This window comes from Prinia subflava, chromosome 9 (genome assembly GCF_021018805.1).
Source record: "Prinia subflava isolate CZ2003 ecotype Zambia chromosome 9, Cam_Psub_1.2, whole genome shotgun sequence".
NCBI lineage: Eukaryota > Metazoa > Chordata > Aves > Passeriformes > Cisticolidae > Prinia > Prinia subflava.
Genome location: NC_086255.1, coordinates 5722303 through 5735173, shown reverse-complemented (window position 1 = coordinate 5735173; position 12871 = coordinate 5722303). Strand labels below are relative to the sequence as shown.

The window sequence follows — 12871 nt, the reverse complement described above, 5'->3', positions numbered from 1 at the left end:
TATTAACTTGAAAGAAAATAGTCAAGTAAGATTTGGCAACACTGCAAAATAATTTTAGCAGGCTGTTGAGATGTTAATTTTTTTATTTTTTTTACAATATGGAACAAGAAAGCAGCAGCAGACAGGAAGGTCTGCCCATTAGATATGCTGCACAGGTAAAGGACAAAATGCTTTTATGAACAGCACCATGAGACTTGCATAGAAAAGTCTGCATAGAAAATTTACTGATAAATTCACAGTAAAATTCTAGAAAAGCTTAATTCTCATTCAAAAGTCTCTTACAAGTACTATGTAATTTGATTTCCACACTTCAGTTCTGAAACTAAGCCAACCACAATATTTACATAGCTAAAAGTCCAAGACTTCAAATTGAACAATCACTATTTTTATTCTTCTAATCCAGAAAACAAACTACTTTAAAATTTTAATAACTATCACAAGTTAGTAACATCCTTTTTCTCCTGGCACTGCTTACACACACAGAAGTGAAGGGTGACCTGAAGACCTTCGAACTACAAACTCTGCAAGAACAAGGTCAAGACCAGCAAGGAAGGAATCACACAGATCCTTAGCAAGGAAAGACAGATTGCCCTTTAACAACTTCTTTTTCTCTCTTTTTAGGATGCCATGCTTAAATGCTTATCTCTACGTTAGATGTATGAATGTTCAAGATTTAAAAGGATTTGCCCAACAGCTTCCACACCCAAACTGCAATTCAGTTGGTTTCTGGGAAGTGACACTGATATTTTGTAGGAAAGCATGCTAGAATGCAGGATTTTATCCAGCTCCAGCAAGGCTGGGGAGGCGGGGCTGGGAGAGCAATCAGTCTGACAGAATCGAAAGAAGTCAGTATTTTCCAGAGAATTCAGCATTTTCCAGAAAATTATTAAAGAATTCACAAGCAAAGCTTGAGCAACAACTGCTGCTTTCCATACAAAAAAAGTTCAAAAGGAAAACTTTAAGTGAAATGCAGCAGTGAAACCATTTCAGTAAAAAAGAATATGCATGAGCTATCATAACCTAGATATATCAGTATTATAGTAATAATGGAAACACAGTCTGCTTCAAGCTACTGAATTCTTTGATACTGACTTCAATGAAAAGAATGGCAAAACCACCAAGATTAAAAACAAAACAAAACAAAAAAAACTCACCAAGAGGAGGTATACATCCCCCATGAAACTGGTAATAAAACCTTACATACACTCTCTTTTTCAAATCTGTAGCTAAAAAGCAAGAGATAGAGCAGGATGGCTGATCCAACCTACTGCCAAGTATGTAGACATCAGTCTGACAATTATCTGTCATTTATTCTGGCAATAAAAAGGAAGGAAAACAACTAAGCATCTTTCAGAAGCTGTATTTCATCTCACCGAGTGAGATACACGAAACTTTACTGCTCAATTAGCAATGCACCCTACAATCCTCAATATTTTGCTGAAGTGTACAAACTCTTCAGGCAGCTGTCCAAGAGTCATCTGCAGACTGTGGCCTGTGCTTTCCTTTTTCTCAGTCCCCATGTGAATGTTTCCACAATAGATTCTGCTCTGCCTCCCTGCCTCACACATCCCAGCATAAATTAGCAAGTTTGAGTTTGCCCCGTGGTTGCTTCCAATTCTTTTCTATTTTTATAACCTGTTTCTCAGCCTGCATTAAGGCTGGCTAGTAAAAGTATCTTTTTCTTCATCAGACCATTTGCCCACGCAGAGATGCACACACACTGCACTCAACAATGTTATGCAACAGGCAAGGCAGCAGATTTAATGGAAATGTCAGTGCACACAGCCACATGTGCCTGTCCCAAACGGCACTGGCATCAACATTTATAACCACCCCTTCTTGAAAAGGATAAAAGAAACAAAATAGAAACTCCTCATTGTTCACCACAATCAAATTATGCTGAAATTACTATTATAGGAGAGTACTAAACCTCCTTTGTATTCTTTTCTCCCTCATGAAATTTGAAAAGTACTTTTCACAACACTACTGCTTTATAAGTCCTCAGCTATGACTGAAACTGATCAACCATAAATATTTAAAGTTTACTACAACACAGAAGTTTTTCTTAAGTTGCTTTAAGTAGAAAAAAGCTATGAAAAGAAAAACTATTAAATGAACTATGCATTATTCTAATTTTAGCTCTCAGTCCTACCAAAATCTCAAGGAAGGAGAACTGGATTTAGCCTCTTTGAAAGATAGGAAGGATTTTCTGCCCAGGACAGCCTCTGCACCATGAAGCAAGGCAGGAGTTGTTGCTCATTCAACTGCAGCAGAGAACAGACAACTTTTCTGTCAAGCTTAGGACTGGCAAACTTCTCTACACATGTTCTGCTATTACTGGGACAAGCAGGCAGGAGGGATCCTGCACACGCTGATTCACTCTCAGGGAACGTTTATATCCAAAGCGACCTTTCTCCCCTTTTCTATGTGTGAAATTAAACAAAGGTGATTAAGGGATCCTCTGTCAGAGCCAGGAGAAGAACAGGCAGGACTGCAACTCAGCTCCTTTAGGTTCTCAGTCAGTACTACTTCACTGGACTTGTTCTGCTCACTTACATGTACAATCGCTACCCACAACACAAAGGTGTGGGTAAGTTCTAATGAAGTTCACTTAGAGAATTTTCTGGTTTGCAAGAAAATATTTAAAAATAAAAAATAACAGTGAGATATTACGTTGGGATACCAGTGCTGGAGAAGTGAAAACAGGAACTCCAAAACCACACCCTAAGTAAAATCATGCTCTGCTGCTGCTTCTCCCCCTCAGACATAAACTGTGGATTAGCTGGAAAGTCACCTTCCCACTTGCTGGAGATCCAGCTTGAAAACCATTTTCTTTTTGAAATGGAAGAAAAACTAAGATTCTGAATGTCTGGACTAGGACTTCAAGAACCTAGTTTAGCAAGGTCGAACAACATCTCATTTCAACTGTCTTGAGGGCTTAGAAGCCACCTCAGGGCACCTGGAGCCCCGACAAGCAAGGCAGGCAAAGTGCCAGGGAGCTCAGAGCCTGGGAGCCTTAACTTCAAAGCAGGCAGCCTTGGCCATGTGCCACAAAACCCAGAATTACCCGAAAAGCAGAAATTCAGAATCCTGAACTTTGAGGTTTTGATCACCTCTGGACATGGACAGGTGAGAGAGCACTGGGGAAAGCAGGGAGGACACACAAAGTGTATCCCATCAAAATGTTATCATTGCAGTTACACAGTTGCACTTCCAGGAATGCTTTGAACTATCCAAATCCAAGTTTTCTGACGGTCCACAAGAAAAAAAGGTGTATTTTGCCCAGAAAAGTGACTTTTGGAAAAAAAAAGCCGAACTAGAATGTACAGCAAAATCTCCTTCCTTCCCTCGATCCTAACTCAGACAAAAACACGGAAAAAATGCCATTTTTGTTAGAAGCTACATCCAAAAGCCATTTTGGAACCCCCAAGGCCAGGATGGATGGAGCTCTCAACAACCTGGTCTAGTGGACAGTGTCCCTGCTCAAGCAGGGGGCTTGGAACACCATAGTCTTTAAGGTCCCTTCCAACCCAAACCATTTTGTGGTATTATGATTCTATTTTTGGGGCTAACTTGGGTAAATCAATCCTCTGTCTTTCTCATCAGACCTCTGCAGGTGCTCGTCCCTTTCGGGACACAACGCCCCTTCCAGGGCTCTGCCCACCGCCAGCAATCCCAAACAGGCTTCCAATTCATCTCTAGGCTTTTCAGGCTGACACAAAGTCTGTAGGAAAGTACGATCTGAGCTAAAAGGCTTCAGAAAAAGCCGAGAACCCTGCCCACGCTCACTATCTCAGCTCTACAGCCACATCTTCCGTGACAGCAAAGCAGAAGTCGGGCCGCTGTGCGAGGAAAGGTTATATTCGCCTTCCAAGGCACCTTAACCCGACTGACTTCGCTTCGAGAAGCCTCTCGAGGCGAGACCCACGTCGGGGTAGGAAAGAGCTGAGCCCGGCGCCAGAAGGGAGCGGGTTCAGCGGGGACAGCGGGTTCAGCGCAGCAGGCGAGGCTCCCCGTGCCCAGGCCCGGGTCACTCACGGAACTTGGAGGTCGAGGCGCTGATGTTGATGGCGGCGATGGCCCCGGCCGCCCCCGCCCTGCCGGCCGCAGCCCCCGGCTCGCAGCCCCGCAGCCCCGCGCCGTTGTGCTCGGGCCCCGCAGGGCGCGGCGGCCCGGCCGGCGGCAGCAGCCGCTCCCCGAGCAGGTGCCGCCCGTAGCCGCCCGAGCCCCAGTTGTTGTGGTTCTGGTCGTCCATCATGGCCTCGCCGCCGCCCTCCTCTTCCATGCTCTCCTCCTCCATGGCGGGCGCCTGGCTGCGGGAGCGGGGCGGGATCAGCGCCCGCCGCCCATCGCCGCCGCCTCAGGCCCGGCGGGGCTCGGCGGGCTCGGCCCGGGCCCCAGCCCAGCTCCGGCCGCGCCGCGCGACACTTCGCGCCCGGCGGAACGCGGCAGCCGCGCCGGGCGGCACCGCCGCGGGGCATGCTGGGGGATGTAGTCCTGCGGGGCGGAGCGACTGGCGGGGCGCGGAAAGAGGCGCGGCCGGCGCGGGGTCCGTCCCCGGGGTTCGTCTCTGACCGCGCCCGGGGTTCGCCCTTCCCGGTTCCCCGATGCCAGGGAGATTTTCTCTGGAGCGGGGAGGCTCGGGCAGGGCCCGCGCGGAGAGCGGGCGTCGTGCCGACAGCGCCCCCTGGCGGGAGCGCGGCGGCAGGGAAGGGACAGCCCTGAGGGAAAGGGACCGAGCATGGAGCGGGATGTCCCTTGTCACACCCTCCGCCCGCTCTTCGGCACCAGCCCGGGCCCGTGCAAGGCGTCCCTGCCCATGGAGGGCTTGGAAACAAACCATCCTTAAGGTGCTTTCCAGCCCGACCTGTTCCGGGACCTGTGCAGTGCCTGCACAACGCTGCTCCCTTCCGTTCTCCTGTTAACAGTGTCAATAACCTGCACAAATAATGTATAAGCCCGTTTGTCTTGCAATAAACAATGTAACAATTAGACAGTACTTTTTAAATATGCTCTTCGCCAAGAACTACAGTTATAGGACAAGGAGTAATGGATACAAATGGAAAGAGGGGAAATTTAGGTATTAGGAAGAAATTCTATTACTGTGAGCGTGGTGAGACACTGGAAGGGGTTGCCCATGGAAGTCGTGGGTTCCCCATCCCTGGCAGTGTTCAGGGACACTTCGGATGAGCCTGCTCTAGTGGAAATTGTCCCTGTCCATGGCAGCAGGACAGGACTAGGTGGTCCTTAAGGTCTCTTCCAACCCCTTCACATTCCATGTTTCTGTGATGATATTGCCTAATTGCCTTCAAGTACACCTATTTAAGTTTTATTTTCTTTTTTTCGTGGTTACTGTGATGGAAGAATGGAAATGAGTAGGGAGTTTTTACTGAAAATAGATTTCCACTGTGTGAGGTTTTGATCTTGTTCGGCAAACAAAACAAACAAACAAAAAAGTGAAAAATGTAGATAAAATCAAAGGTGCCTTGCCTTCTTTCCAAAATGTCTCATAAAAGTGAAAAGCATGTCATCTTTTTTCTGAATAGAAACGCCAGGTTCTGTCTTAGCATGAAACAAAATGGTTCTATTTATAAATGCAGAAGATGCCACTCATTTCCCAGCACTGTGGAACCATCTCAAGTTCCTTTGGTAAAGGCGAGTGATGAAAACAGTTTGTCCTTATTGCATGGGGGGGCTTTGTACATTTTTGAACTAAGAGTGTTTTCCTTAGGTGTAAAATCACACCTTGAACATCAGTGCTCTGCTCAAACAGCAGACATTTCTCTCCATTTCCCATCTTGGTAAACACCAACAAGTGACAATTTGGTCTCAGACTCCAAAAGCTGATTTGGCACATCATACACAGATCTCAGATTACAGGTTCAGCAGATTCACAGGCCTGCTTTGGCTGCTGATTTGATTCTATCTACACCTTCACCACATCTGGAAAGAGAACAGACAGGACATTTTTGTTCACTCTGCTACAATTTGAGTTTAGTGACTTGGATGTGCAATGTAATGCAAGTACCAGGAGAGTCGTTTATAATGGATGTTAAACTTGGAAAGCTAAAGCAGCAAACCATTTTCAGCTTCGGTAAATGTTGTGATTGTCTGATAACCACAAAGAAAAGTAAATGGAGTTTGCATATCTTCACTGCTTCAAGGAAGGCGTGTTTGTGTTCTCAGCCCTCAGAGCAACTCCACCGTAGCCTCCCACTCCTCTGCTCTTGCTGATCTCAGGAGTGGGTCTCAGATTGTTTGCCAGTATTTAAAAACATCATGACCTGAGGAGGAATCAGAAACTTACTCTTATCAGCAGAGTTTTTATCTTTGTTTTACTAATTTCAAAAGTGCTTACATTAACATCTAAGAACAGAGGAAAAGTAAAACAAACCTGGCATTTTTCAGTTCTAGAATTTCTGCTTTTCATTTTCAGGTCTAAAATGTCTTCTCTTTCACACTCTCTTGCTGCCCACACCTCTTTCTGTTGCCATCTCTGTAATTTACTGAACAGCTGGGGGTTTGGTTTGGTGGTTGGGGGGTTTTGCCACAATCTTTAAAGGTGTGTTGCCTTTCTAATTCCTTTTCACAACGTTCCATTCACTGTGACTACACTCACTGCACTTCCTTGTGGCAGGAATCCAAGAAAGCTTAGGAAATACTTCACCCAGCATTTCTCCTCCATTGCCTTGCACAACGAGGTGGCTCATCTTACCAATCAAACAAGGAGCCCTTTCTTGCCTCCCATAAGGCAAATGACAAGCTGCAACACTCATCCGTGGCTCACGCTATTCAAAATACACCTGCACGCTGATAAAGGCACTATCAAACGGTTCATCACTGCAGCAGAACTTGTTTTTGCGTGGAGACTTCTCTGCACCATTTCCTTTTTTCCTCGTCAGCATGTGAAAATTCGACTCAGGCTTTAAATACTGTCTTGGCAAAGTTACATTTTGAAATACCACAACTATAATTATTTTCGCTGTTAAGCTGAGAATACCACATAAAAATTCAATTCTGATGAGACCTGAGGATCCTCAGGTCTCTGGAACATCCCTGGAGACTTGAGGCTTGTCTCTATTGTAACTAGCTCGTCAGTAGACTGCAGCAATTTCGATGACAAAGTAACATGCAGATGTCACACTTTCATTTCAGTCCCCCTGATCTGTATGTAATTACCCAGACAAGTATCACAAGCACTTTTTATTTTCTCTTTTTTGTTGTTGTTGTTGGGGTTTTTTTTTGTTTTGTTTTGTTTTGTTTTGTTTTGTTTTGTTTTAGGGTTTTTGATTTGGTTTGGTTTTGCTGGTGGTTTTTTTTTGCTCACAGCTTTTGATGACCAGGTCACAGCCACAAGCTTGGCTACAAATTAAAAGAGAAGAACGAGATATCCTAGCAGTACCCATCCATGGAAAGTGTGAGGCATCAAAGAAATATTTTCTACACAGAATTTCACAGAAATGAGACTGCAAGGAAGCTTCTCCTTCCAGGTTCTCAGAAGCAGACTGTGACACTTGCTGAAGTTTCCTCTTGTGTGATTTCAATTTTATCTGAACATTTGTATCCATCAGATAAGGGAATTTTGTTTTTCTCGTCGATTTGTGTTTATAAAGCAGAATTATTGGCTAGCCCAGACAAGCTGTTTCTGCACTCTGTGTCCCAGCTGGGTCTATATAGGTGGCAGTTAAATGATATATGAGGCACGCTGGGAGAGATGCATGAGACATGCATGTTTTGGTTTATTTCCTATTGGTAATAAACATTATGACATGGATACAATTCTTATTTTAAAAGACACTTCTCCCTGATTTCCCAAGCACCAATTCCACTGCAGTCAGTAGGAAAGCCTTCATTGATTTCAATGGGATTTCAATCAAGCCCTAACACAGCATGTAAAATGCTTTTCAGATTTATAGCTCTGTTCTAAAAACCAAATAAAAAAAGAAAGTAATTCCAACAAGAAAAAAAACTAATGCTAAGCAGAGCCTTAAATAGCAGTGTGTCAGGAGGAGCGTGCGATACAGCTCTTTCAATGCTTAATAAGACAGCCCCTTGCTGAGTGCTGGCAGAGAGCAGTTAAACCTAAAAGGAGGTTTAGGTGCTCGTTATTTTTGAGACATATTTTGACAATTGATGATTTCCTCAGGCACAGGGAACTGATAGTCCCATTGCAGACTGGCAATTTGTGGCATATCTCTTTCAATAGCAACTCCCACTTTGGGCAAGCTGACCAGTGTAAAGTTTTCCTTAAAATGTGCCATTTATGGGATGGAGAGACAATCCTTAGTGTTTCTTGACTACATATGATTTGTGAACACTGACTATATACAGTCTCTCTTATTGTACCTTGATGTCTCTGTTGGTCTCTGCCTAAGGAGGAAAAAATATGATAAGTTTATATGATAAGTCCTTGGGAAGTAAAGGCTGTTAACATGTTTTACCAACACTATCAATTTCTGAGCTCTGTGGAAGGTGTCAGAGCACGAGCAGAAATCACCTGCCTGAAGAGGAATAATCCGCCATCTTCCACAGGCAGAAGCTCTATTATGAACAAAGGAAATTCCAGCTAATCCCCACCAAGACAGCAGGAGCGTGCTCTTGCCAGGTGCCAGCAGAGTGTCTTTGGTGGAGAAGAGAGGCACACAGCCAGGAACAGCCAGGAACAGCCAGGGAACAGCAGGGTAGATGTGAGCTCTGATCAAAGCCAAGCATGGGTACTCCAGGATGTCTGTCCTTTCTCTGTGCTCTCCCACATGGCAGCTTTGCAGGGCAGAACAAAAATACAGAGTCAAATCAGAGCATATTCTCCTGAAATGAACTAAAGAGTCACACCATGGAGTGCTCCTGGTACCCCTGGGTGTTTATCCAAAAACTCAGCTTGAGAATTTGCACTTAGGCTACATGGGATGGTTTTACATAAGGCTCAAGTATGTCCCTGCTTCTGTCCTTCAGCAAGGCTGTATTCCTATACTTCTCAGCATTACAAAGAGGACAGGACACAGAACTGTGTGGAAATGCTTAAAATAAAAATGTATTTTCAAACCAACTCCCCTCTCTCTGTCTGAATGCTCTCACCAGCAAGATATTAAGAGCACAATGACCACAGGAATATATGCACTGAAATTTTTCCAGTTTCCCCACTAGTGTTCTCATTCCCTGCATCTTCTGTGCCTGGTGTGAGGGCCCTGAGTACACTAATTTGCCATAATTAACAAGACCATTCTCACCTAGGTTCCCATAAAACCAGTGCCCTTTTGTCCACAAGCTCTGTTTAAGCTCAGAGCTTAAGATTCACTCCATACCTGCCCTATGCTGTGCGTGTCCTGTCACCTTTCTCTGCCGAGCCCTGACATGTTCCTCCCTCATAAATTATTTAACAGGATTATCTCAAGGTCTCTGTCACCGAGTTCCTGCATATGAGAATAGCTCAGTATTTGGCCCATGGGAACAGGAGACAGCACAGCCGTGTTCCCTGGGCCAGAGCCACCCTGAGCACACTCTGGCTGCTCTGTCACATCAGTCAGGCACATAAAGCAGTGTCCTGAGCCCAGCCCTGAGGGCTGCAGGGTGGGAGGTGTGTGTGCCCTGTAAAACAGGACACATATTTTGCTCTTGCACCAAGACAAAGCACTCCTTGCTTTGAGAGCAAATTCTTTTAGTGTAATTGCACTACAAGCACATTTGTGGCATGTGAAATGGGTTAATCCTTCTAACTACAGGCGTGAGCAGATTATTCTGTCCCATAAGCCAATATCAAAAGGGGCTCATGTTCAATAATAAAATATATTGCCTGCTATTCATTAGTAACCTCATTTTGACTGGTTTTTGGGCCTTTGGTCAGCCAGTCTCATTTATCTGGATGACACTGAGCCACTGCAAGCAACAGAAAGGACTCTCTGAAAATGTGCTCAGTCCCTTACAGAACCAAGCACCTGGAGCTGCCCAGGCTGTTTCACCAGTGCAGTTTCCCAGCCTGGGATTAGCTTCCCACAGGAATGGGGAGGTCATCCAGCACGTGCATACATCCAGCAACAGGCAGCATTTGGAAATAAACACAAAAGCTTCAGCTTTATTAATGCAAAAGGAAGAAACAAAACAGCATGTAAATTTTCTGCTGTTTCATCATGTTTTCTCATCCGACTTGCTCCATTATCTCCCAGTAATCTTCTGCTGAGGCTCTGCCTCCACTCGGGTGTGCAATCTCTTGTAAGATCTCTAAAAGCGACCCATTTATCAAATAAGTGCTTCTTGACTAAAAGCAAAAAGTAAACTCTAGACTTCCCAGAGCAGATTTTGTTTATTTTGTCATTAAGTATTTAATTTCTTTCTCAGAATATATTCAGAGAGTATATGAGAGGCCGTGAAAACTTTAGTTCCAGTAAAATAAGGTACATTAGTGTATGCATTAAGTGACATTTTCAGAGAATCTCCCAAAGCCTTTGAGCTTTATTCTTAAACCCATGTTTCTCTTTGCAATTTTTCAGCTGAGAATGCAAATATAAAGATGAGTTTGCTGTAAAAGCATGAGAACTTTTGTCATTTGAAAAAAAAAGTGAAAACTATTTTGATATTACCTGATACCTATAGAATTGTTTTAGTAGTAAGAAACGTTTTTTTAAAGGGACATTATTAACATATTTATGTATGGAAAATTTAGGAAATATTTTGGAGTTCTTCATGATAAGAGTGAATAGAGTGAAAACTTTCCCTTCTCCTAGACTTTATGCAGGTAAGTGTAACAATAGAAATGTGCCTGTAATTGAGAGCGTCTATGTAACAAAACATTCTGGTCTGATTTCTCCTAAATGAAAATAAAACCCTGAGCATAAACAGCTCTCACCCTGTAGAGCCAGCTGCAATTGGCCTAGAGGTGGAGCCAGTCATCTGCAGGGCTGAACACAGAGCAGCAGACGTTTTCTGAGCAATAATGCAGAAAAACTGAGAAATGGTAATAATGTAAGTCAGGGATTTGCTTGAATAATGGCTCTGTGGGTGTGATACATCCTCACCAGTAGTGAGCAGCAGATTACTGGAAGGTTTAGAATATAGTTGTGATAGCCACAATGGAATTTCTCAAGGGAAAATGTGGGAAGGGAGCCTGGAGTGAGGAGAAAGAATCTCTGCACAAATGAAAACCATACATAAAGGAGAACAAGCAACACCTTCCTCACAGAGCAATGTTTTGCTGCCCTGCCATGCAGAGCCCTGCTGCTGATTACCGTCTTGCTCGATTTTTAGGTGTCAAGCAGCAGTTCTCTTGCTCTTTCAAAAACAGGCCTTTCCAGGACTGTTTAATCAGATAGGAGGAAAGCTTTCTTCATCACATCTTTCACTGGCTTTCACATCTAAGGCATTCTGGAAAATAATTTGCACAGCACTTATCTGGGCTGGCAGAAGCTACCATCATGCAGCAACAAAAGAGTGGATGCCCAGTCTTTGTTTTTTATCAGATACTGGATATCGACTTCCTCATTATTTGTATTTTCTCAGGAAATGGAAAAATAGCATCCACAGTTCCTTCTGCTGGAAGATAATGCATGAATTCATCATGCCTTCAGTTTTAAACTAGACTGTTTTATTTCCAGGGCTATAAGAGAGGAGATACTGGTCCATTAAAAGTTTTTTTCCCTGTAAGTTGTCACAGTGGAGAAGGTTTTAAAGGGATATTTTTTCCTTTTGAGGTTTTTCATCTGCTTTCAATATAATACTCTCAAAGGAAGGTCCACCCATGTATTCTATGGGATCTGCTGCTGCTTCCCACTTTCCATTTTCCATTGTCCAGAATTGACACCTACTCTGGTTCACTCCAAAATCTCTGCTGGCCAAACTAAGGTCCCCTCTGTAAAATACTTCAGGGTGAAAGGATTTACACAAATGCAAGTGGTCTTAGAGACAAAGTTAAACACAGAAATAACAAATGCAAGGGATTTTTATGTGTTATTCAAGGATCAAAGGCACACAAATGCCTCTAGCCCTCATGATTACTGCTCTTCCTAGCACAGCAAGTGGCCTTATCTTAATCAAACTTCTCTGTCAGCGCTTCAGCCTCATCCTCTTCAGTCTGCCCAGAGCTCTGGCATCATTCACCACCCACAATCTTGTCTTGCCTGGCTTCTTTGCTCAGTACTCTCTAATTTTCTTCCTACTTCTTCAGTTATTTCTTCCCTTCAGCCTCTCCTCCCCCATCCTTGTTGTGTTTGTGTCCCTGGCTTAACTTTCTCTCCTCCCTCCCTTTCTGGCAGCAGTACAACCTCAGCATATCAAAAACCTCAAAGACATCTTTAACTCTCCCTCCAAAATCACAACCTTATCTCCTTCCCTCCTCTTCCTTGGGCACAGTCCCATCACCCCACCTGCTCCGGCCCTTCCTGGAAACTGCTTCAGGTAACATTTTGGCACCCACCCTCTCTCAGTCCCCCAAAGGTGCAGGTCTCCCGAGCAGGTTCTTTCCTCTTTTACAGTGGCCTATTTTTTTCACTTCCCCTCAACAGCCGTGGTTTTGTTCCCCCTTATCCATCAAACCATCCATGTTCCTAAACCATCTCAGACCCCTCTTGGGTGTCTGGACCCTCTTCTCCATTGCATCAAACAGAAGCTTCACTTTCAAGATTCTTTACGATCCAGTTCTTGTCTTTCATTAAGTGTCGGGAAACCAACTCTGTCCTCTAATCCATTCAGGATAAAAGCCCTTATCTCCCACTTGTTAAAACACTCACTTAGGCACCTTTGTGCTTTTTCCCAGGCAGCTGTAAGTATCTGTGAAACTATCCTCATTATCCTTATAATTCTCCTGTGACATTACGTCAATAACATCCTTAAGTGTTAGGCTGTGGGTTTGCTGCAACCCTCTGACTCAGAGTGGCTCATGTGT

General features: G+C 44.1%; 1 protein-coding gene across 2 annotated transcripts in view; it reads right to left on the bottom strand.

Annotated features, from left to right (window-relative positions):
- CACUL1 (CDK2 associated cullin domain 1) overlaps nt 1-4454 on the bottom strand; it is a 43821-nt gene extending 39367 nt beyond the window's left edge. For both annotated transcript variants that reach the window (XM_063405221.1, XM_063405220.1), the window contains exon 1: nt 4039-4454. In XM_063405221.1, coding sequence (XP_063261291.1) covers nt 4039-4300 — 262 coding nt within the window. In that variant the 5' untranslated portion in view covers nt 4301-4454. The remainder of the gene's footprint in view (nt 1-4038) is intronic.
- Nucleotides 4455-12871: the final 8417 nt, after the last annotated feature.